The 26011-nt window shown below is 35.1% G+C and overlaps 1 protein-coding gene across 1 annotated transcript in view; it reads left to right on the forward strand.

The window, feature by feature from the left end:
• Positions 1 to 427: 427 nt before the first annotated feature.
• The window catches only part of NRPA1 (nuclear RNA polymerase A1), a 36236-nt gene continuing 10652 nt past the window's right edge, over positions 428 to 26011 (forward strand). Inside the window, exons 1-15 of the mRNA XM_086423859.1 lie at positions 428 to 583; positions 749 to 918; positions 5343 to 5502; positions 5643 to 5954; positions 8353 to 8625; positions 10626 to 10805; positions 14473 to 14635; positions 16017 to 16204; positions 17099 to 17362; positions 18165 to 18253; positions 18339 to 18486; positions 19257 to 19475; positions 20075 to 20347; positions 20467 to 20608; positions 22490 to 22695. Coding sequence (XP_086279985.1) covers positions 566 to 583; positions 749 to 918; positions 5343 to 5502; positions 5643 to 5954; positions 8353 to 8625; positions 10626 to 10805; positions 14473 to 14635; positions 16017 to 16204; positions 17099 to 17362; positions 18165 to 18253; positions 18339 to 18486; positions 19257 to 19475; positions 20075 to 20347; positions 20467 to 20608; positions 22490 to 22695 — 2805 coding nt within the window. The 5' untranslated portion in view covers positions 428 to 565. The remainder of the gene's footprint in view (positions 584 to 748; positions 919 to 5342; positions 5503 to 5642; positions 5955 to 8352; positions 8626 to 10625; positions 10806 to 14472; positions 14636 to 16016; positions 16205 to 17098; positions 17363 to 18164; positions 18254 to 18338; positions 18487 to 19256; positions 19476 to 20074; positions 20348 to 20466; positions 20609 to 22489; positions 22696 to 26011) is intronic.

Below are 26011 nucleotides of genomic sequence, written 5' to 3' on the forward strand. Positions count from 1 at the left end.
CCTATTATCATACTCCATACTCCAATAATCTATGTACATAAGATTGTCTTCCACGTCACCTGACAAAATCCTAGTTGCCAAAACCCATCACCTTTAAGACTTCAACCTCGTAGATGGCTACGCCAACTCATTGGATCTCTAGACTTTAGGTGCTCTCTCTCTCTCTCACGTCGATTTTCTTCCCTCCCAAAGAGTTATGCTTGGGGAATATTGGGGAAGAAGCAATCCGGTTCAAAGTCCAAACCTCATCTCCCCCAAAATTCAAGTTTTTTAAAATACCAATTATCTGGATCAGATCGGATCGGTTTCGGGTTGCATATAATCTTGGTCGGATCGGATTCGATTCATATATTCATTGATCGGTCCGATCGGATTTAGATCGTATGCCCAAGCTTTCGGATCGGTATTGGTTGAGTATTGATCCGGTAGCGAACCGATCCATTGTCAGCCCTACGAGTACGTCCGTACTGCCATAAAACCCAAGCAGCAACGATCATCACCAAAACGTTAAACCCTATTTTTCTCTGCTAAAACTACGCAACTCGAAAGCATCTGTGTGACAAAGATGGCTTACACTACAGAGGTCTCTCTCTCTCTCTTTTGAATTCTTTTGTTGATTGCTTGAACAGTCTCTTGGAATCTCTGTAATTTCTGCAATTTTCTACTTTTTTTCTTCTTCTTTTTCACAGCTCATAGTTTGAAATTTTGTTGTTAAAAGATTGATTTAGGGTTTTATTTTTGGTTGCAGGGGGCAACGGAGAGCGTAGAAGCAGTTGGTTTTAGTTTTCTAACCAATGAAGAGGTCAGGACTCTGAGTTTCAAGAAGATCACGAATCCTATTCTCCTTGACAACCTGGGCAGACCTGCGCCAGACGGATTGTATGATCCAGCAATGGGCCCATTGGAGGATAGAACACTGTAAGTTTATATCGAAAATTTCGTTTGATTTCTTGCAAAGTTTTTATTTAAATTTAAGTAAAATATGATAAACAAGTAGTTTGAGGATGGGAAACAATTTCGATCATTGCAAGTTGTCATTGAAAATTTCGGACCTCAAATCACGACATTTGGGAATATCACTACTCAGAGAACTTTAAAATGATTTTATCGAGTAACCAAACATGTACATCCTCCATCTCAAGATTAACCGGGTTATAATTAATACAAGAAATCAATCTCCCAACTGCATCTACTTCCCAATCATTGACCGCTCTACAAAATCCAAAGTACCAAGAGAATTCTTCACCTGTAGATGTTACATGACTAGTATATTTTAAGTCTACATCAAGATGTGATGTTTTATGTTGTATTTTATTTTAATTGTGTTTGTTTCATGTAGTTAGGAAGTTATCCAAACGTGGGGTTGTGTATAGGTGTGGTTGAGGAGTTATTTGCTACATGTAGGAGTGTAGGGGTAGTCACTAATTTTTAGGAGAAAAGTTGTGTTGTATTTATGCTCTTTGGATAATGGAAAACGTAAGCTGCATTTTCTTAACTCAAAAAGAGCCCTATCTCAGGAGGTTGGTTACCCTCGAAGTAACCTTTTGTTGTTAAAATTGCTAAAAAGAAGAAATCATGTAACAATAGATATTTTGAAACTGGAGATTGGGGCCCTTCTTTGTTGAAAGAGAGTACAAGATCAGGGACTTCTCCATGAGAGGACAATGACCACACCAAGCATCTTCTCAAAAGCTCACTCTGTACCCTTTTTCCACCTTAAATTGAGTCTTCATCTAGAATAATGGAAGCACCTTCAGAATCTCTTTTCGAACCCAACAACCATGGGCATCCTAGCCATTTCCAGTTTCCCATCCGAAGCCATTTGATGCCTCTCACAAATCTTTGCTCTTATGATAAAAGAAAGGTTGAATGGGTATTTATTGACATTAAAATTTGAAAGAGTAAAAATGCTCCCACCTTTACATCTAACTTATTATTATCAAGGTCATCTTTGTCAAACTAAATAAAATTACAATCACATGACCCTGTAACCATGTTAGATAGTTTCCTAAAATTATAGAAATCCTTTTATTATGTTATCTTCAAAATAATCTTAGTTAATATTTTAATATTTTAAATTACAAAAGACCTTTACAATGTATCAAATGATAAAATATGAAATGTAAGATTATTTATTTGAATTTATTTAAAAACTAAAATTTTAAAGTAATTTTAATCATTCATAAACACTAAATTTTGTAATGCATGAGCATTTGCACATGCCATCTACTATTTTTTTTAAACAAAATAAAAATCTTAAATCACCTCACAAGTTTACCTAAATATTTTCTGGCTCTAAGATTGAAGAAGGTGATTCACTCAATAATTGGTCCTTCCCAAGGGGCTTTCGTTGCAGAGCTTCAAATTTTGGATGGGGTTCGAATTGTTAATGAGAGTATTGATTAGAGAGAAGTCAGGGACTCCTGTGTGTAAAATTGATTTAGAGAAAGCCTATGATCATGTTAGTTGGTCTTTTCTAGAGTATGTTATGAGGAGGGTGGGTTTTGGGGAGAGATGGATTAGTTGGATGTTGAAATGTGTTTCCTCACCGTCGTCCTCTATTTTGGTAAATGGGGTTCCAAAGGGCTTCTTTAAAAGTTCGAGGGGTTTGAAACAAGGATATCCATTGTCTCCCTATCTCTTTTTGCTGATCATGGAGGTTCTTAGTAGAATGGCAGCGGAAACTATAGATCTAGGGAACTTGTTTGGTTTCAGAGTGGGGAGCCAAGGGCATCTTGTGTTGCATCTGCATTTTGTTGATGATACTCTCATCTTTTTAGACCATTCGACAATGCAATTGAGATTCCTTAGCAGGATCCTAGGGTGGTTTGAGGCGATTTCTGGAATTCGGGTTAATTTGAAGAAAAACAAGATTTTTAGAGTGAATGTAGCTATTGGGGTAGAATTGCTGGCAGCTTCCATGGGTTTTGGAGTGGGAGTTTTGCCAACTACTTACTTGGGGCTTCCTCTCGGTGTGTTCTATTTTAGTAAGGAAATCTGGGATCGATTCTTGAAAGAATGGGGAAGAGGTTAAGCTTTTGGAAAGCTAAGTTTCTTTCCAAGGGGGGTGGGACTGGCTTTTTTAAAAAGCATGCTAGCGAGTATACCGAAGTATTTCGTTTCTCTCTATTTGTTACTGCGGAGTGTGGAACTGAAGGTGGATAGGATTTGTAGGAATTTCTTCTAGCATGGTAAAGATAATAGTAGGAAGTACCATAGGGTGACTTAGAAGAGGATATGTTCTTCGAAAAGCAAAGGGGGTTGGGGATTAGGAATTTTGCATCTATGAACGGGGTTCTGTTGACTAAATGGCTTTGGAGGTTTGAGGAGGAAGATGACAGTCTTTGGAAAGAGGTGGTGTCTCAAAAATATAGGGTGACAGAGTTTGGGTGGGAAAATGGGGGAGGGAGAGAGCCGATGGGGTGTGCTGTTTGGAAAGGTATCTTGAAGTGTATTCCTTCGTTTATGAAGAAAGTGTGTTTCAAAGTAGGGAGGGGAAATAGGATTCAGTTTTGGGAAGATGTATGGTGTGGGGAACGACACTTATTGGAGTTGTTTCTAGGCCTTTTTGCAATTTCTACCAAGAGCGGAAGGTCGATCGAAGACTTTTTGATTGGGGATGGCTTGTTGAGGTTGTGGGTTTTTGGCTTCAGGAGAAACTTTAATGATTGAGAAATCACTAGTGTAGAGAGACTGTTGGAGATGATTGAGATGTGTAACGTTTGTGCCGATAGGGAGGATAGTGGGAGGTGGGTTGGTATTGGTGATGAGGTTTTTTCAGTGAGATCGCTCAACTTTGAATTCTACTTTCCCTACTTTTGTTTGGGGAGCAAAGGTGCCTTCTAAAGTTTCGGTTTTTGTCTGGCAAACAGCTTTGGAGAGAATTACTACTTTAGATCAATTAATCAAATGAGGCTTTCAAACACCAAATTGTTGTATGATGTGCTTAAGGGGTGGGGAGTTTGCGAATCATTTGCTTCTCCATTGTGTCATTGCACATCTTGTTTGGTGTCCTTTCATTGGGCTGTTTTCCGTTATCTATTAAGGCCCTTTTGGAGTGTTGGTTCTCTTGGGGAGGAATGTTTAGAGCTTCCAAAAGGATTCTTGGAGCATCCTACCAGGGGCCATTTTGTGGGGTCTTTGGAAGGAGAGGAATAAATGTACCTTTGAGGGGAAGGTGCTCCAACTAAATGATCTTATCTTATCCATCTTCGGTTTCCTGTTTTTTTGAGGAAAGTTGTTCAAAGAGTTTAAGGGCATCTTCTTTGAAGATTTTGTCGTTTGAGGTGGTCTAAGGGGTTATCCTTGCTCTTCTTTAATAAAATCTTTAACTTATCAAAAAAAATTTTACCTAAATATTTGAGACACCCCTTATGCTCTACAATTGATTATATACTCTTTAAACAACAATATATGGAAATTTATTTCAGGTTTTGGAAACCCCACTTAAAACGGGTAAGGCCTAGGTGCTTGGAAGGTCTAGGCGGGCAAAACAGGGCCTAGGTGCAACTTTTGACAACTTGGACTTAGCCAAGTTCACAAACCCTAACCTTTTGACTCCAAGGCCTCCCTTATTCTTGGCCTTGTAGATGCACTTCCATCTCATGAGGTGATGCTTCCTGTTACCTACCTTGTTGTCCGATAAGAAGTCGCGAATCAACTTCTCCAACTTCAACTCCATCCTTCTCGACATTGGGAACAGAGATAAAATTTATACCGGAATACTAGATGACACACTCTTGATCTAGGTGAGCTTTCCCCCCCTTTGAAAGACAATTAGTCAGCCAGGAAGCCTTGACTTTCTCTAGTGTGCAGTCCCACATTGCCAAGCTGCTATAAGGAGCTCCCAAAGGTAAACCAAGATATGAAGACAGAAGCCTGTCGACCTGACAACCCAGAGAAGCTGCCAACAAAGCAACACTGATTCTTTCTCAGATACATTTGGAGGCCAGATATTGCTTCAAAGGAATAGAGAATAGTACCAACTCTTCTCGTTTGCTACCATCTAAAGCTCTTAGAATCAACCAGGAATTGAATTTTAGTCGTTAAGTGCTGTATTTTCCTCAGCCTCTAATCCATTAATTGACACCAACTTTAAACTTAAGAGTCATGAAATCTATACTCATTTGATTTTCATTGATGGGTTTAACTGTGATTATGTGTGTTAACCATTCAAATTAAACATGACCAAGTTTTTTGTGGGTTACAGATTGATATAAAGCTACTGCAGCAAGTCTAAGTAGTAAATTTTATGTGATTCATCTCCAAAACATAATAAATTACTTTTTGGAAGAGCTGTTATTGTTGGTTGATATGTGAATGAAATATTTGTTTCTGTGCAGTTGTAAATCTTGTGGTCAACGTTCATTTCAGTGTCCAGGTCACTGTGGTCATATTGACCTTGTATCACCAGTCTACAATCCCTTGCTGTTCAGGATTCTTTTCAATCTACTACAAAGAACTTGTTTCTTTTGCTACCATTTTAGGGTAAATAGGGAGCAGGTAATGTCATATCAATGGGCTTATATTGGTGGTCTTTGTTACATACTTTGGCATATTTTCTTTTGTCAGCATTCCTGAAAATTGAAAATTTGAAACCATGACGTCTTCTCTTTTAAAGTTCATGAACTTTGTTTTTTTAGGTTAAGAAGTGTGCTTTGCAACTGGAACTCATAATTAAGGGGGACATTGTTGGGGCTAAAAGTTTAGATTTGGCATTATCAAGTGAATCATTGGATTCAGAGGAAGATGATAGGGTTCACGTGAAAGGTCTTCCTCGTCAGGTGCCCAATTACAACTCCAAGAATTTGAAGCAACACAGCTGGACTTCTCTTCAATACAGTGAGGCAATGTCCCTGTTGGATGAACTTATGACGGGGCAAAAAACAGAATGCAAAAGATGCGGAGCCAAAAACCCAAAGATCACGTGCCCGAATTTTGGTTGGTTCCACGTGGTATGCCTCTTATGTAGCATGCTCTGAGTTTGAAATAACAGATCTTTTATGCATTCTGATTTGTTCATTATAGATTTTTATGTTTGATAAAAAAGTTGTTAGAATTTGACGATTCTTTTACCCATCACATGTTTTCAATTTTACATACTAACCAGTTCCCCGATTATTGATTTGTTGTCATTTTGGTTTCTCAGGCATATAATATACCATTTTTTCGTTAGGTATGTTGTAAAAGTTGGGTTGGATTGAGAAATCATTAGGAGTATGATAGGAATTGTAAGATTCAATTTTTTTTTTCTCTGTGAGTTGCAAAAAAAGACAAAAAAAAAAAAAAAAAATGAAATCATAATATGCATAAATCCCCAATCACTTATGTGATGGAAAAAACTTAGTGGGAGACTGGTTTTGGATCTAATTAAAATAAAATATGGTGGATGGTATGAGTGCATACACAGGTTTGGATCTAAGTAAACCAACTTTTGCTAACGCCACCCCAATTCATATGTAAATCACCAAAGAATGGGATCACATATTGGGGTGGTGTTAGCAAAAGTTGGTGTGGCAATGGAAGCTCTCTAAAATTCTTCTTCTTCTACAAACACAATGTACATTTTTATAATTATTTTAATTTTTTAAATAAATAATCTAATTTTATATATATTATAAATATCATTTGGTATTTTAAAATATTAATTAAAGTTTTTTTTTTATAATATAAATATAGAATAAAAGGTATTTTTATAAGGGCTAATGAAATAAAACTTTTTTATTATGATTAGTTTCTGCATAATTCACATTATATGTCTGGGAATAACCCTTCAGATCAGTTGTGTCTTCAACCTGCCAACTGTGCTTTTAGAGTGAAACTTAACAATATGCACCCATATGCAACCTACAACTTTTTTCTTAGGCGGAAGAAATACAAGATCCCTTATCTCATCTAGGTTGGAGGAGAGCAATGGAAAAGTAAATGGTGAGCAATAGATAACTCTTTTGAAGGTGAAAGTGGAACTAGAACTCCAAATAATAGTGATTGTTAACGAGGGCGTCGTATTGACTGTTCTCTGTTGACGAGTATACACCTTGAGGAAAAACAAAGATGTGACATGAACAAACAATGGTTCAACAAAAGTGCTATTAAACTCATTAGAAGAGAGTTCATAAATATATGGAATTCACTCAAAAAAATGTAATATCAATACATACAAAGTATTTACTCGAAAACATGACTATAACACCTGGCAACCTTTTTGCGTACAATGAAAACACTATTCCACATGGATCCAATTTATCTTGGCCAGGACCCAGATAAAGGACATACCACTTTATATGGTGATTCATGTTCAAGGATGGGGGTAAGGTAACAGTTGGTGAGAGAACATCAGTCCGAAAGGTTTTGGGTACCTCCATCTGGAACAATAGTGAATGAGCAACATCTAAGAGAGAGCGGTCTTGCACTCAACAACCCCATTTTTTTAGGGTTATGTGCAAACAGACTGATGAATAATGAGATGCGAACAATGATACATAATAAAATCACTTAGAAAAAAATTCTGTAGCATTATTAAAACGTAATATACAAACAAACATACTTCCTTAAAGAGAGAAAATAGTCATGAATGCTCTTTAATTAAAAATAACTAAGACATCCTTGAAAAATCATCCACAAAGGTAACAAAGTATTTAAAACCAAGATAGAAAGGAATTCGTACAGGACCCCAAACTTTTGAATAAACTAAACAAAAAAGGAGTCAACTCTCTACCACTGACACTATGTGGAAATGGGACTCGATGATGCTTGCTTAATTGCCATGCTTCACATCAAAGGTAGATTCTTGACTAAGACTAGGAACTCGTCTGGAACTGCCCTTTTGAAGAGCAATCTGTAACTGTAATTTAATTGACATTATAATCATTTCTGATATGTTTAGTCCTGTTTTAGAGTATTACTTAGTTTAATATATGTAACTTCTGATACTTAGTGAGAGATTGTGCTAATGTTTACGCATTTGAAAGTGGTTCTTGGGCTGGTGGGCCATTTTTCTCTTCGTATCCATTGTTGGGGACCTTCTTTAAGTTGTATCTGATATGATATTTTTGCTGATTTAACTTTTATATTTGGTTTATTTCAAGGCTTGCTATATAGTGTTGTCACTATGCAATCTATTTTGCTGGGTTTAGAGTGTTGGATGTGCATTTGATGGGGTTTAAGCCTGATCAAAGCCCTTTTTTGTTCAAACATTTTATTGAATGTGAGCTTGTAATTTGTTTTATATAGAGTAGACAATGAGAAATTTATTCGTATTCCTTCTGCTAAAATACAATACCAGTTCTGTAGTTGTCCAACCCTGAAAGCCTATTAAGTTTTATTAACATTTATTTGTGATTATTTTTGTAGAACATGCCAAATAAGTATACTAGAGCAAATATCATAAAAGGCTCTAAGCTGAATAAGTTATCCATGGGTAAAGCTAAACGTAATTCTACTGGCAAGGAAGAAAATGCTAATGATTCATCTGCAATGGGAGATGTTGATTCAACTGACGCGGAGTCATCTGGAGTTGTCTATGATGGAACACCAGATTCTGCACAGAAAGTCAAAGGGGGATATTTGTATCCTGAGTTCCTTAAGCAGAAGGAATTCTTTTCAGGACCTCTCTTGCCGTCAGAGGTACGTTTCTTGCAAACATTGAATAAAGTGCCATAAAAAAGGGCTGCCATAATAACATGGTTGGAGTATATTATATGGGTCATGTTTGGTAGCTAGCTATTTGGCCAAAGTGTTTTGTCCTACATGTTTTAGAAGTTTTGGAATGGGCTGATTTTTGGTGAGGAGATCGTCCTCACCAAAAATCAGCCCATTCTAAAACTTCTAACCTCATCAAAAGTGGTTTACAAAAAATGGACGGTTCATGATTCTTCATCTTGTAAACTTGGGGTTAGAAGTTTCGGAATGGGCTAATTTTTGGTGAGGATGATCTCTATGTGGATGATCTCCTCACCATAGAGATCATCCTCACCAAAAATCAACCCATTCCGAATCTTGAACATTGCCCTATGTATATACTAGAGTTCACCCGTGGCTACGGCACGAGCATCTTCTCTTGGGTTAAGGGGGTAAAAGTGGAAACAAATAAAATTAGAGGAGTATTATTAAATTTTTTTTTAGGTTATATGGGTGAAAGAGAAAATATAGTAAAGTTAGAGGGGTTGAAGAGTAAAGGAAATAAAGTGGGCCTAACAAAATTTTAGCTTGATGGGAGGTAAGGAGTAAAAGTGAAAAAAAAAACAAAGTTGGATGGGTATTATTAATTTTTTATTTTTTTTGAGATTAAAAGGGTAAAATAGGAAATATAGATGAGGTGAAGAATAAAGGAAATAGAATGGCTCCCACGAGACTATAGCTTGATGGGAGGTTTATCTCACAAAACTATAGCTGATGGGAGGTTTATCCTAGTTGGACTTGTCTCCCATAAAAGTGGGCCCTACCGTTATGTTTTATTATATACTAGAGTTCGCTCATGCCTACGGCATGTACACTCTCTCTTGGGTTAAGGGTATAAAAACATAAAAAATAAAGTTGGAGGGGTATTATTGAAAATTTTAAAGTTAAAGGGGTAAAAGATGAAAAACAATAAAGTGGTTACAAGGGTAATAGAAGAAATATAGGAAAGTTATAAGGGGTGAAGTGTAGAGGAAATAAAGTGGATCCCTCAAAACTATAGCTTGATGGAAGGGTCAAGGAGGTAAAAGTGAAAAAAAATAAAGTTGGAATGGTATTATTAAAGAATTTTGAGGATAAATGGGTAAAAGATAAAAAATAATAAAATAGATTAAAATGGGTAAAAGAGGAAATATAGTAAAGTTAGAAGGAGTGAAGAGTAAAGAAAATAAAGTGGGCCTCACAAAACTATAGCTTGATGGAAGGTTTATCACCCCCAAAACAAAATGTAGCATTGTGGCCCTAAAGTCGGGTTAAGGGGGTAAAAACGGGAAAAAATAGTAACAATATTTGAGGTTGAAAGGATAAAAGATGAAAAACAATAAAGTGGATTAAAGGGTAAAAGAGGAAATATAGTAAAATTCTGAGATTAAGAGGTGAAAAAAAAAACAATAAAATAGGTTAAAGAGGAGATATAATAAAGTTAGAGGGAGTGAAGAGAAAAAATAAAGAATTGTGATGTAGGTCTATGAGACATTTGTTCCACTACAATACTGTAGCTAAGGAGATATTTGTCCCCAACTCAAAAAACACAAAATTGTAGCAATTCAGTTATTTTTTATTTTATATATATATACTTGGGATCTGTATACTCATGAAAGTGAACTCATATGTTCACACACAATCCAAACCGTGTAAATACTAAATTCAACTGTCGGAATTTTTCTTTCAGATTTGTGTTACATTCTCGGGGTACTTTTTATCTTGACCCTTGGATTTCACATGTACATGGTCAGGATTGTGAGTGAACATGGGAGTTCCCTTTCCATGTGTCTATGGATCTCTCTCTCTCTCTCTCTCTCTCTCTCTCTATATATATATATATATATATATATATATATATATCACTGAATGGCATGATTGTAGCAAGTTTTGGTCTTATGTGTTTTTTTTGATCGATTTGGTCTCATGTGTTAAAGTGATCATTTGGAACTCTTGTGTTACCACAGGTGAAAAATCATATGAAGCTTCTATGGGAGAATGAGACTCAACTCTGCTCTCTTATTTGTGACATTCAGCAGGAGAGACTTAGCATTTCTGGGATGAAAGGGAATTATTCCATGTTCTTTATCGAGGCTCTTCTTGTTCCTCCAATCAAGTTCCGTCCCCCTTCCAAAGGAGGTGATTCTGTGAGTAAATTTTTTATATGAATGTTTTCCTCTATTTGATGGTCATCAGCTTACCTCGATTGGTTTCTATCATTGCTATAATTTTTTTTTTCCTTTAAAGACGTTTTGGTGCACAAAGCTAGAGTTCAATCAGTTACCACATTGCTGTCAGGCTTATACAATCTAGGTTGTAATTCTCATAGTTGTCAACTTTTGGGTTCCATTTATTATTACTGAACGAGACAATTTGCCTAGAATGAAAGTTGCATCTGTTCGGGGAATTGAACACTGTTTTATCCATCAAGTGATATTGACCCTCAACACATGTTAAAAGATTTACCTTCTCACAAACTTGGTCCTATCACATAGAGGCGACTTTAGTGGCATGCAGATTTATAGTGGAGTTGGATATTAAGTCATAGGAAATGGTATAAAATTTCTCTAGGTTGCCAGTAGAGGGAAAGGGAGATCTGGTAGGGATGAGGCTTAATTGTTTCCCTTCAGTAAACAATCAAGAGCAACAAACACCGAGACCTTTTCTTCTACTATCCTGGTGTTCAAAGTACAGAATGTTTCGGTTTGCAACCTGACATGCCGTCATGGGTGGTTGGGAAAGGTCTTTCAATGCATTTGTGGTCAGTCGACATGGCTGAGTTGATTAGGGAAGCATTGGAAGGTTTCCTAGTGATGGATAGATGGCAATGGTGTCCAAGGAATATGGAAGTCATTTGAATATTTGTTGAAATCCAACAGGGATTCCAAGGGTGCTAAGGATTAGGGGAAAAATATTGACTTTCCACGTGGTTTTGGAACTCGTCTTTATTTAAGAGGTCGTTTCAATGGATATGGTGGAGGAGGAGTGGAGATGACGGATAAGTAGGCGACAAATCAAGATTATAGTCTACCATAAAACCATTAGAATGATGGTTTGGAGAGAGCTGGAGCATTTGGAAGGAGAAAAATATGATATTTTTCTTGGGTTTGGAGAGCTCTTTCCATGAGATGATATTGACGGTTTTGGGTTTTTTGTATTATTGGTGTAAGTTGGATGTAGCATTTAAAAGGATCTTTTTTGAGGAGTTTGTCTTTAAATGGGATTAATGCAGAACGATGAGGGAAGAAGATGAAAAACAAGGGTGGTTAGAGAAATCTAATTTGAGATTTGGAATTTGGAATTGGGTTAAGGATTTGGGCAACAATAGGAAGAGAGTTTCCAAAATCCCAATTGGCTATTGAGATCAAATTCATAGTTTTGTAAATTATGATAGTTTGGTTGTAGTTGGATAAGCGTTAAAGGAAATGGGAAAAGATTAAAGGTTGAGATTTGTAAGTTTCAACAATTGAAAATCAAGAATTCAAGAAAGTTAAGAGAGAAAAAAAAAAAAAAAGATTAGAAGAAAAAAGAGAAGGGATAGAAAGATAGAACCTTGGAATCACACCAAGAGTTTCTTAGAATCACCCTAAGAATGGTGGAGAACTCACTTCACTCATTCCAGAAACTCATTCTTTATTCATCAAATTCTTTGTTAAAAAAATCATAATACGATCTATATATAAAGAAAATAAATCCATGAATCCTAATCAAATTAAAATACCAAATAAATAACCCAATTTCATAATTTACTCTCTCCTAATTTTTCAATCCCTATAAAATTACATAAATGACACTAAATTTACCAAACTACCCCTAAATATTATATTAAGACCATGGGAAAATAAAACATGAAAATAAATAAAAAAACATAAAAATAAAGCCTTAAAATAAAAAACTAAATAAAAACTAAAATCTACTCTTCAAGCTTTGATGTCCCCATTAGGGACTCCTTGTGTTCCTTGTAGTTTTTCATTTCTACTCTTGTATTCATGGATGGTCTCCTCAACCTTCTTTTATTAATATATTGTTTTACCTATTAAAAAAAAAAAAAACCCATCAGAATGATGATATGGAGAAATTAAAGGATAGTAAGGATGTAGAAGAGGGTTGGCGTTGGTTTAAGGTGGCAAACCATTGCCACAATGGACATCTAAGGAGAGGTTTATTGTTAACTCCTTGAATGATGTGGGCTGTTTTTTTTTTTTTTTGGGGGGGGGGGAGATTCTGGTAGTCCCTTGTGCCCTCACGTTTGGGGGAGTAAGTGTGGTGGTTTGGATCATATCCTTGAGGAACGGGAAACATGAGATGGCATAGAGGGTATGTGGGATTTGTTAATTTCCCAGTCACTAATGAAATATCTAGTAAAAAGGTTAATAGGGGTAGGCGGAATGGTTTTGTAATCAAACTAAGGGCCTTAAAAAATAGTCCTTTGTGAGGTAGATTTGAAGGGGTACGTGAGATGCAATGCTTGTTGCCTATAAAATTTGACTGAATTCAAAACAGATTTGCTGGTGTCAATTGTCATCTTAATGGTCAAATGTTTGTAGGAAAAGTGGTTTATTACACCTAGTTAATAAAATAAGATTAAAATACTAATCATCCTAATGGAGTAATATTTTATAGGATGGTAGCATCGTGTTGGATGGGATACTTGTGTCCATATCCATATCTTAGATTTATTTATAATTTCTTAACCATTTTTCGTGTCTGTTTCCATAGTTGTTTCTTTATCTTCATATCTTAGAAAGATTTTCTACTTGGAAAACAAAATGAATGATATCCTCTTAACCAATGATGCTCATAACAGATAAGATAAAAGAATAATATTTCTTCTGTAATTTTTTATATATAAAATGTAAAATAGGGTTTGTCTCCATAGTTCAATTGTGTCGTGTCCATGGTTTTATCTTTATTATGGCACTTTTGAATGTTATCTTTGAATATTGGTTTTGTTTTTCTTCTTGTTGGGCATTTGGCTCAAGTATTTATTTCTTAGTTGTTGTAGTTTGATGCAGGAGAATACAAAAAGCTTACCAAGGTCAAGCGGGCAAACTAGTAGGCTTAGTTTAGGCTCTAGTTAGTTTGGAATTTCAGTTTTAATTTATCTTTATTTATTTATTTTTGAGTATTTTATGTTTTATGTTAGTTTTATGGATAGCAGTTACACTCCTAGTCTTTTTAAAATAGTCTTGTGCCTGTCATATGAGTTTTTAAGTATCTTGAAGGTTATGATTAAAGGGTGAATGATGTAATCAAGGATTAGGATGCTAGGGCTGCTGTAACTCTAGTATAAATAATTAATTATGAGTCTTTGTAATCTGTTTTTCTCCAGAAATCAAACTGTGGAGTTTTCTTGGGTCTCTTTTGGCCTAGAAACTCATATATTCTCTTTCCAATTTTGATCCTTGCTCGTGAGTCTCTGATTTTATCTGTCTGTGTGTCCTTTTCTTGATTGTATTGCTTTTGCTATGTTATCATGGGTTGGTCTCCTTGACCTCTCTCTATTATGAATTTTTTTACTTATCAAAAAAATAGTAGCGTAAATTTTATGTATTCCTATGTGATGTTTTATTTTGATAATGTAAGTCATGAATTAATTCATGAATGTGATGTTATTGCGTCTATATATCAACACTGTTTCTCTTCAAGTATCCTTCCTTTGTTTTTGTTTCCTTTGGAATTAATGTTGTCATTCTAGGTTGGAAGAATATCATTGCTTGTAGGTTTTGTTCTCCTTTTCTTTTACATAAATTTATTAATCAAAATCTACGCACTAACTAGTGACATGATTTACGCCATAAATTTTACTTTCAGGTGATGGAACATCCCCAAACTGTTTTATTAAATAAGGTGATGTATTCCAATATCTCTTTATGCAATGAACATGTGAACCGTTCGGAACGCTCAAAGATTGTTCCTAGGTGGTTTGATCTTCAGCAATCTATAAATGTGTTGTTTGGTAACAGTAAAACTGCAGGTTAGTAGTTTTCTCATTTCTTTATGTTGTTTTGCTTTCATGTTTTGGAATCTCCAGGTATTTAAGGATGATAACTTCATAACCCTGTTTAAACAATACGTACGACCTGAACAGCAGCTGTTTGATATTACAATTGTTGTTTAAAATCTCTTTCTGGAGGAATGTTTTGGTCAAGGGAATAGACGATACATACCCCAAAACAGAATGAAACTCATAAACGTTCAAAGTTTTTCGAAATATACCGAAATATTCACCAAAACCAGTATTTTAGTGATGAATGTTATGAATACACTATATTAGTACATTTTCTCCCAAAATCCCATCCTGTTCTTAAGATTTAAAGGTTGAAGGAGATAAATTCTCAAGGTTAAAGATGTGTGTAAAATTTTTTACTCTAGAAGTTGCATATAAGGAGTTTTGGGGAGAAAAAATCAAGGGTTTTTGGCAAGAGGTTGAAGATGAGGAAAATTAGGTCATTTTGATTAGTTTCTTAGGGTGATGGAGGTCGAGGGTTATGTTATCAGGTTGAAAATAGGACGGTATCTTAAATATTCATCAAAAGTAGAGGGTCTTAGATCCTCATATCTAAGAGGGTGGCTGAGGCAGAGAGATATGGCGCTTCTTTCTTATGAGTGAGATAGGGGGTGGGGTAGGAAGAAGATGAAGACTCACCTCTCAAGTGTATCTCTAACTTGTTTTCAACATAATTCTGGCGATTCCAAGTACGTTCCCCCCCCCCCCCCCCCCCCCCCCCCAACCCACCCCGGTTTTGAAAATGGGTTGGTTGAATGAGTGGAAATAGACCAATCTCTGCAAGTGGCAGAGAATCGTCCTTCGATCCTCTGTTTTTTTCTTTTTGGTTGAGATTCTAATTCTTTGTTGACTAAAAATTATAGTTACCATGTCTAACTTATCCACTTTGAACGAAATGAGTTAATATTTCCTCTCTTTATCATTTCTTGATCTGGTTTCATTAAATATTCCATGATGAACTTAGCAAAATATTTTGAGACCATCTGAAACAGAATGAACATTCATCGAAACTTTGATTCCAGCATGTTTCATCTTAGAAGGCTCAAATAATGGTATTTCTTGGTCGATAATGAACATCAATTCTTTTGGCAATAATATTCAATCTAAGCATGGTGTATCATTGTTCCAAGTTCAAACTAACTTCAGTTTTTAATGTTACATTTTTGTCCTTGAGGCAAGCACTTCCTGTTATAAATATTTACTAATCAAATATATTGTTTTGAACTTTTGGTTTTATTATTATTTTTTGCATTCTATATAACACTTTGTTTCTGCCTTTGACGGTATTTAATCATTCATTGCATCGTGCAACTAAATGTGTGTGTGTGTGTATTTTTTTTCCGGGTAGGTCTAAGAGAAAATATGGCTACTGGAATATGTCAGTTACTGGAGAAGAAGGAGGGTATTTTCCGGCAGAAAATGATGGGAAAAAGGGTTAATTATGCATGCCGGTCTGTCATATCTCCAGATCCCTATTTAGCTGTCAATGAAATTGGGATCCCCCCTTATTTTGCGTTAAGGTTGACATATCCAGAGGTAAGGGTGGGCTAATTAGCTTACATTAGAACATATAATATGTCTGCTTTCATCCATGATCGGCATATTTTATCATACCCACGCTCACGAATACATTAATGCGTTCATATCTACAGTTTCCACACCTACATACATCATACATGGACTTATGGTGTGTAAAAGTTTTCAGAATTCATGGGGATATTTTTTGAGGATTTTATGGGAAGGGGTGGGAGTGGGTTTGTAGTATTGATTCTGTGTAGGGCTGTGTTTGGTCTATTGAGGAATGTCCTTTATACCTTTAGCTGGTCATCTCAATTGGCTAAAGATATAAAAATGGACTTACGTTTGTGAATACGAGCTTCCGTGTATATGCACATACTCATGCATGTGTTGGAGTCATTGTTTCAAAACTCGGTTTGACGCCTCGTCTCGTCCATGGATGAGGCCGAGTTGTCTCGGACAAGACAAACCATTTAACTCAGTTTATAATGATTTATTTGCATATATTTAAATTAAAATAATTAAAATATTTTATAATAAAATAAGGCAGATTAGAAGATGTTTAGTCATAAAATCATGTTTTATTTATATAATAAAATTTTAAATTCTAAAAAAATTAATTATTTTAATCAAAACCTACAAAATCCTGCTTGACTCAACTGAGTTTTACTCACTCAACCGACGTTTTCAAAATATCAGCCGAATCATCTCGTTTATCTTGCAAGATGGTGTGAAGGCTGAGACACCATGTATATCCATCTCGTTGCTGAACGATATCGAGATGACTTGGGCAAGTCATCTCGGTCTTAGACGAGATTTAAAACCATTTTTGGAGTGGATGCTTTTACTAATGCATGGATAACTTGATTGCATGGGCTATTCATCTCAAGCTTCGTATTTATTTTTCTACAGAGAGTGACTCCTTGGAATGTTAACAAGCTGAGGGATGCTATCATCAATGGGGCTGAAGTGCATCCTGGAGCTACACACTATGTTGACAAATTAGCAACTGTTAAGTTACCACCAAATAGAAAAATACGTACCTCAATTTCAAGGAAGTTACACTCCTCAAGAGGAGTTGTTGCACAACCAGGGAAGAATCTAGAGCATGAGCTTGAAGGAAAAGTTGTCTATCGGCATTTGCAAGATGGAGATATTGTACTTGTCAATCGACAGGTGCCACATACTTAAGACATGATGTTCTGTATTTTTTTTGGTTTGCTTCCTCAACTGTTTTTTAACGCTACAATGGTGCTAACGAAGGTTTACAATGGTTAGGATCTCCTGCCAGAATTATTAAATACCATGAAATTTTTTAAGTGTTCTTAAACTCTACATTGCTACTCCGTTTGATGTCTATATAAATCTACCAAGCATAAACCGGATATGTCATTTTATGTTTCTGTCCTTGATACCCATTTATCTTAATGATTGTTAAAGAGATATTCTATTGCCACACCAACGTTTTTTTGCTAATCCCTCCCCAATTCATATGTAAATCACCAAAGACTTAGCATACATTTGGGGTGGCGTTCGCAATAGTTGGTGTGGCAATAGAAGCTGTCTTGTTAAAAATGGCACTATGGAAAAGTTGTATAATCTAAACAGGTTGTTTGTTTAGCTCTTACAGTTCTGTTTCACAATCTGGTTTTAGACAGAATTGAAAATAGGTAATCAAGATTTGTTCAGACAACCCCATTCAATTCTATCTAAAACCGGATTGTGTAATTTTGGGATAACACGTTGATGGTTATGTATCCTAGTGTATGTGAGGCATTAATTGTCTTTTCATTTTTGCGAAGTCAACCAGCTTATTGTTCCATCTAATATTTGAAGCTTTTTTTTTTGTTGGATATTGTTTTACAATTTTTTAGTTTGATTACTTTTTGGCTGATTTATCGTTTACTGTGGATCTTATTTAGTAGTGATATATAGAATTTAAAAAAAAAAATGTTTAGACTCTCATTTGCATTGGCAGCCTACGCTTCACAAGCCAAGTATAATGGCGCATGTTGTCCGTGTTTTGAGTGGGGAGAAAACACTTCGAATGCACTATGCGAACTGCAGGTCTGATTTGTACTTCTTTTCTCTCTAGTTTTTAATTTTGAGATTTTTGTCTAAGCATGGTTATACTTGTCCCCCCTTTTTGCAGTACTTATAATGCTGATTTTGATGGTGATGAAATGAACGTTCATTTCCCACAAGATGAAATTTCACGAGCAGAAGCTTTCAATATTGTGAATGCAAATAATCAGTACATTCTTCCAACAAGTGGTGAACCTACCAGGGGCTTGATTCAGGTTTGGGAATCACAAGCCCATCATCAGTGCTCCAGGATTTATAATATATATACTAGAGTTCACCTGTGCCTACGACATTAGCATCCTCTTTGGGTTTAGGCGGTAAAAGAGGAAAGATAATAAAATTGGAGGGATATTATTGAAAAGGAGGGGGGAGGAGGAGAGGAAAGACAATAAGCTGAAGGGGGTTAAGAGGAATGGGGTGAGTAGTGTGGACCCTCGTCCATGGGCATCCTCTTTGAGGTTAAAGGGGTAAAAGAGTAAAGGTAGTAAAATTAGAGGGGTGTTTAATCTTTGGGGTTATGGGGGTAAAGAGGAAAAACAATAAAGTTGGAGATGTATTATTAAGGGCACAGACATCCTCTTTGGGGTTAAAGGGGTAAACGAGGAAAGATAGTAAAGTTAAGAGGGGTATTATTGAAAAATGGGGTAAAAGAGGAAAGATACTAAAATTGATAGGATATTATTGAAAAAAAGGTGGGGGGAGTGGAGGAAAGACAATAAAGTTGAAGGGGTGTGGGGGTGGGGGTGAGGAAAGGCAATAAAGTGAGTAGTGTGGACCCCACAAAACAGTAGATGAGTGGGACGTTTTTTCCCACAAAACTGTAGCAAAGTGGGCCCTACAGTTGTGTTTTATTATATATATATATATAATATGTGTGTGTGTATCTGACTTGTAATTGTCTTCTCTCTCTCTCTCTCTTATTACTTTATATGACCAAATATTCAACACCCCATTATTAATTGCTGAATATTGTTTTATTCTTCAGGATCATATTGTGAGCGCCGTGCTGCTTACAAAAAAGGACACTTTTTTAACATGGGAAGAGTACAACCATCTTCTCTACAGCTCCGGTGTGTCCGCCGCTGCACGAGATTTTTTCAGCAGTAAACCTGGCCAAAAAGTTTCTGTAATAAATTCCGAAGCTGAAATCGAACCCATTCTGCCTGCTATATTGAAACCAGTGCCTATGTGGACAGGGAAACAGGTTAAATATAGAAATAAGTTGTTATATCATGCATCTGATTTTTAATCCTAATAATAAAGATTGGATCTAAGGATCCATTGAAAAGGATATATGGAAAAGACAAATGGCTCTTCTGTTTTCTTTTGAAATGATAAATATTGCTTCAAGGAATGGAACCTTTAACATAGGGCTGCCAATGGTTCGGGTTTGATTTGGTACCAATCCGATAAGGATCGTATCGTATCCAGAACTGATCCGATATGTATCAGATCGGGCTCTTGATGGATTGGATTTTACCAGATTGGGTCAAACCTTATTTGATGTACAAAATCTAAATAAATTTCATATAAATAAATAATTTCTAACATTTTATCAGATCGAGTCCTTATCGGATCAGGTACATGGCCAATCTAGATCTGATCCTTTTTGAGATCAAGATCATCGATCCAGACCTGAAGTCATCAGATCAGAAAGGAATGGATTTTGGGTCTGCTCTGATCCTTTGACAACCCTACTTTAAAATACAAATAATGAAGTATGTGCATATGCATTGTTTCTAAAACTGTCGATATGATATTGTTCAAAAGTTCATTTTCTGCTTATTGTGTCTGTTTTTTCAGGTCATAACTTCACTGCTAAATCATATAAGTAGAACTAGAGGTTTTGAACCTTTAACTGTTGAAAAGTCTGGGAAGATTAAAAAAGAGTATTTTGGACGCAAGAGTGATGAAGCCAATTTGCTAATTCAGAAGAATGAGCTTGTACATGGGGTGATTGACAAGGCTCAGTTTGGTGAATATGGTTTGGTTCATACAGTCCAGGAGTTTTATGGTTCAGATACTGCAGGCATTTTGCTTTCTGTGTTAAGTCGCTTGTTTACTGTGTTTTTGCAGGTTAGCTTAATTTAATCTCATTTTTTAAATACTTTTATTGTGATTGAAATTGACATTGTTATGTGAATAATGTGTTAATTCACATGTTTAAGTTGCAACATATGATACTTCTGATTCAGATGCATGGATTCACATGTGGAGTAGACGACCTTCTAATTGTTCAGGAGTTGGACATGGAAAGGATGAAGAAACTTCAAAGAAGTGATAAAATTGGTGAAGAACAACATGCTAAGTTCATTGGTGCCAAAGAGGGGGATATAGGTTTGTGTATATTTTAATATAATGTAATGTAATTTTATTTGCAAATGCATGTTTTCCATAGGATTTTTCATTTACATTGTAAATGTTCGAACTTATCAAGTCTCCTGCTATGCTTTGTACTTTCATTCTGAAATGAATGAACAAATGATATACGTGTCTTTTGATACAGCTGTTCTGTGAGAACATACAATTAAGACCAAAAACCTATCCCCCCCCTTATGCATTGAAAAGTATTTTGTTGAGTTTTTACAAAGTTGAAATTGGTGCATGATAACAAATTAGCATTTTTTTTTTCTTTTTGTGGCAAATGTTGATTTTTAACTTGGTGAAGTGTATTTTGCCCATGGTTTAAAATCCATTTCTAGGCAATGTAATGGCCAGGAGAAAAACTGAGACGGTCTCAACCAAAGCATTCCGAGGCTGTTAAAAAACTCCCACGATTTTTTTGGGGCCAATGTTTTGTTCCAACCTCGGTTGAAACTGGAAGGTTCTGCCAAAACATTCCAAAACAGATTAAACCTTTGAATCATGATGTTCTGTGTAAATTTCTCTTATGTTGCTTGTTTTTCATATACTTGTCTATGTGCATTTGGTGGTATCCATCTTGTATATGATACTTTCAGATGTTGTTCTTTTGTCGTATATCGAGTTGTGTGTTTTCATCATGGTTATATAACCATTTCTTATACTATAGCTATTTTTTCCTCACAGTTTGACAATGGTTCTCTAATCTTATCTAGATAGTCATTTATGTATTAAATTTTTTTTCCTTGAAAACAGTTCTTGCATGTGTCTAGAGTTTTAATGGTCTTTTCTATTTGGTAGGTGTTGATTTTAATTCTTTTCTTTCTCCGATATTAGGTAGGTCCGTTTATACTTTTTTAATGAATGTTTTACTTATAAAAAACAATCGAAGTTTATCAGTTTGGCATTGGGGATATAGGTTTCCATAAAGTTCAATATTCTGTAATGTAAATTTCAAATGTCAATATGTGTTTCTCATAATTTTTCATTTACAATTTGTTTTGATGTTATAAATCTCCTGTTGTGTTTCATACTTGTGTTCTGGAAAAAGAATAAACAAAGAAAATAGTTGTTTTTTACTTCGGTTATTTGTGCGCACTTAACTTTCAACACTACTATGTTTTTAGCCCTTTCTTTGCTGTATGACCACATGCTTACCGATTTCAACTGTATATCAAGATTGACATCGTAATTTCATATTTGACCAGTGATCTAGCTTCCTTCCTACCATATTTCAAATAAAGAATGAAGAAGAGCAAACAATAGAGTTGTCGTTGATAAATGAATAAAAAGATAAGTAACTATGTTTAAAGAAAGAGAGGAAAATAGACCTGTGTGCGTTGATTTTTTTCATGCCCCCACTTGTTGCAATGAAAAGTTCCCTTGAAGGAAGTTTACTGGAGAAGTATACACAAAGCACATAATTTGATTATATGTCAAGCTTATTTCCTGGGAAGAGCTAAAAAATATCCAAATAAGTGCTGAAAACAAATATATGTGTAGATCTTAATTTGTTTGAAAAAGTGTTGCCGTGTCTGACATGCAAGTTTGTTAAGGCTTTTGACACATTATGTACTGGAACAACTGAGCTCCTGGTTTCAAAGTTATTCAATATTTCGGATAATAGCATTGGTGGTTCAATAAAGAGTTCTTTTTCTATTGTTTATATTGTCTTGGTCATTGACAGTTATTGGTGTCTTAATTCATTTGAATTCTGAATTTGTTCTTGTCTCGGTTTTTTGAGTCTGATGTTATGTTTTGCATCTGTAAATATTTGCTAGTTGACAATGCAGGGTCTATGTAAATGTTTGTTTGATGTAAGTGCTGTGCTTGAATTATATTCACTTTTCTTTATAGACCAAATGGAATTACAAGTGGAGATTGAAAAAGCTATACGCATTAAAGGCGAATCTGCAATAACGCAATTGGATAGGATGATGTCCAGTGAGCTTAACGATTTAACCTCCGTGGTTAACTCAGAGTTATTCCCCAAGGGTTTATTAAAACCCTTTCCAAAGAATTGCCTTTCCCTTATGACTACAAGTGGAGCAAAAGGTAGTCTGGTAAGTAGATTTGTATTCATTTTGTTCACCTTACAGTTGGAGGTTTGCACATCTCAATATGTTTTCCAATTGCCATTTACAATTTTGAAAAAAAGGCATGAATGTACAAACAATTTAAATGAGCATGACAAATAGTTATTGCTATGATTATTTTTGATTTATTACATTTTTTAATTTTATTGAATGAATGGCTCATTTGTATTCTATCTTTAAGCATGAACTGAAGTGAATATAAAAAAAAGAGTGCTGATTTTCTGACGAGAAAGTCTTCACTCGGCTTACGTGGCATGGACACAGAACCATAGATCTTTTTCCTTGGGATACACAACCACACATCCCCATAAAAGATGTGAAGTTGTGTATCCCAAGGAAAAAGATCCATGGTTCCATGTCCATGCCATGTCAATATTCATAAAAAAATGTTGTGTCTGGGCCTTTCATGCATGCTGATTACTGTGAACGTTGACACTTCTTTTAATTTATATTTTCATTCGAATACTTTCTTCTGCATCATATGCTTATATATCTCAAATTTATGAATGGTTTATCCCTGGCCTCCTAATGCACTTTTCATCATATTTAACTCTCGTCATCTTTTTTAGGAAGTTAACTAAAGAGCGGGAGGGTTTCAGTGGACCTATCAAGTTGTCGGTTAATAACTAAAACTGGTGTTCATAGAAGCCTACTGGTTTGGAATGCAGAGCTTTAAGCTTTAAGTAGGATGGAACAAGGATTTAGGGCTATTAGTTGCTTGGTCAAGGGTTAAGGTACTGGAATTTAGGGTTATACGGCTGGAAATGTAATGAAGCTAGTAGTTATGACTGACTGTTAAAATCTAGGCTGAAATAGACTAGAAGGTATCCAATTTTTCGGCACAGAAAGGGGCAGGGCCTGTCGACCCTGATGAACAGTCTATACTCTATATGAAGTTTGAATTCAGAATGCAGAATGCAGAAAATTATCTACGTGGACACCTCATCAACCAAAGAAGCTCCCATTTCTTTGTCTTTTTCAAGATTTCTTGGGTAGTTCCTTACTCGACTCTCTCTTCTCCAAAGTTGGAATTTATCTACGTTCATGGTGAGAATGAAAATTCTTTGGTCAATTCTTCCTTTTGCCATTACTTGGGGGCTATGGTTAGAGAGAAACGGGAGTATCTTCAAAGGCTTGGAAACATCTACCTAGGAGCTCATTCTCAACATCTTAGGTCTCTTATTCTTTTGGTGTAAAATGTGACCTGATTTTAAAGGTGTGTTCTTTGAAGATTTTGTTTTTAGATGGGACTCTTTATGTAATAGTAAGTGTGTGCTTGCTTTGTGGTTGGTTGATGCAGGATGATGAGGGGAGATAAGAAAATAGAGGGGTTTAGGAAATTAGATTTAGAATTGGGTAAAGATTAAGGATTTAAGATTGAGTTTACGATTTAAGTTAGGATAGGGTAAACCCAAAAGGTAAAATGAAAAATTTATTTCAATTATTATAGGATAGAGAAGAGTTAAAGATTAAGGTTCGTAGGGTAAGGAAATGATTAAGGATTAAGATTTGGCAAATAGATTAAGGGTTGAGGTTTGTAGATTTCAAGAATCCAAAAGGGGTTTCAAGAGTCAAGAATCAAGAAAATTAAGAGAAAAAAAAAAAATAATAAAAAATAAAGATTAGAAAAAAAAGGGATAGAAAGATAGAACCTTGGAATTACACTTAGAATGGTGGAGAACTTACTTCACTTTAGGGGTGGCAATGGGTCAGGTCGTGTTCGTGTTGAGGTAAGGGTATTATGAAAGTTTATCAAACCCAAACCCAACCCATTTATAAATAGTTATACCTGACCCAACCCATATATAACCTTTTTAATAAAATTCTAATCTTTATTGGGAAAAGTAAGTTACATTTCCATCACCACAAATAAAATAAAAAATACCGTTACTAAAAATAATGTCACACAAGCGTATACTAAGTTCAATGGTGAAAAATAACTTTTGAATTTTTTTTTTCGAAGTTCATAGAATTTTGTCCTTTACAATTGTGGCATCAGATCATGTTTTTGGATGCCATAAGGTGATGTGGTCAGAAAACTTTCCTTAATAAGGAAAGTGTTTTTCAATATTATTATTGGTTGAGCAAAGTGTATTTCATTATCACATGAGACATACTAGCATTACTAAGTAAGATCTTCAATAGTTTTGTGGGTCATTTTGCCCATATTAGAAATCAAACACTACATACCTCTAGATTTCAATGAAAAAACTAGAGTAAAAAAATTATAAATATAAATAAATAACATAGTAAGAAAAGTATTTTTTCTTTCCCAAACTAAAGCTTAACCATTTATTACTTTAAAAATATCTTAAAACACATTTTTTTATTTTATAGAATTTGAAAAAAAATTGTATTATGAAAAAGTTCTAGGAAATTCTAGAAAAAAAAAATGAATAATTTAAAAAATTCTTAAATAATTATTGATATATTTAAAATTACACGTTAATGATAGAATAACTAAACGTGTCAAAACGTGTTAAGTAGGTTGACACCCAAAACCTAGTCTCGACCTATATGATAATCGTGTTAGACAGGTTGACACTATTATGACCTAAACCCAATTAGATTTGACCTAAACCCAATTAGATTTGACCCAAACCCACTAACTTCGTGTCGTGTTGGGATTGCCACACCTACTTTCACTCCATGAAAGAAACTCATTCTTTATTCATCAAAATCTTCGCTGCTAAACCTTAATACAATCTATATATAGAAAATATATCAAGAATCCTAATCAAACTAAAATACCAAATAAATAAACTTAATTTTTGTAACTTTCTCTCTCCTAATTTTCAATTCTAATAAACTTAAATAAAAGACATAGTAAAATTACTAAACTACTCTTAAATAGTATACTAAGACCATGGGCCAATAAAACATGAAAATAAGTCCAAAAAACATAAAAATAAAGTCCCTAAATCAGAAAACTAAATAAATAACTAATCTAAAATAATCCTGAATGATAAAACGTTAAATCTAGACCTAAATAAGTGAAAATCTAAATAACTACAAATTTCCCATTGAAACCCTTGATCGTTGACTTGATTTGCATTCCGCATTCTTTTCTGGTTAGAGAAAACTCGTTCTTGAGTTTTAAAATGCTTGAGAATGATCATGACAATTTGTGGTTCTTCTCTTTTGGCGAAGATTTGTCCTTGTGTCTTGATGTTGTGTTGAACTATTAATTTCAAATTATGATCTATTTTGGCAAAGTTTTCATTGTACTTATTTATGATGATTAAGTCGGTTTGAGGTAGTAATGGAACAACTGCATCATGAA

The sequence above is a fragment of the Akebia trifoliata genome, chromosome 14 (assembly GCF_017979445.1).
Source record: "Akebia trifoliata isolate Shusen 1 chromosome 14, ASM1797944v1, whole genome shotgun sequence".
In the NCBI taxonomy this organism is placed as follows: domain Eukaryota; kingdom Viridiplantae; phylum Streptophyta; class Magnoliopsida; order Ranunculales; family Lardizabalaceae; genus Akebia; species Akebia trifoliata.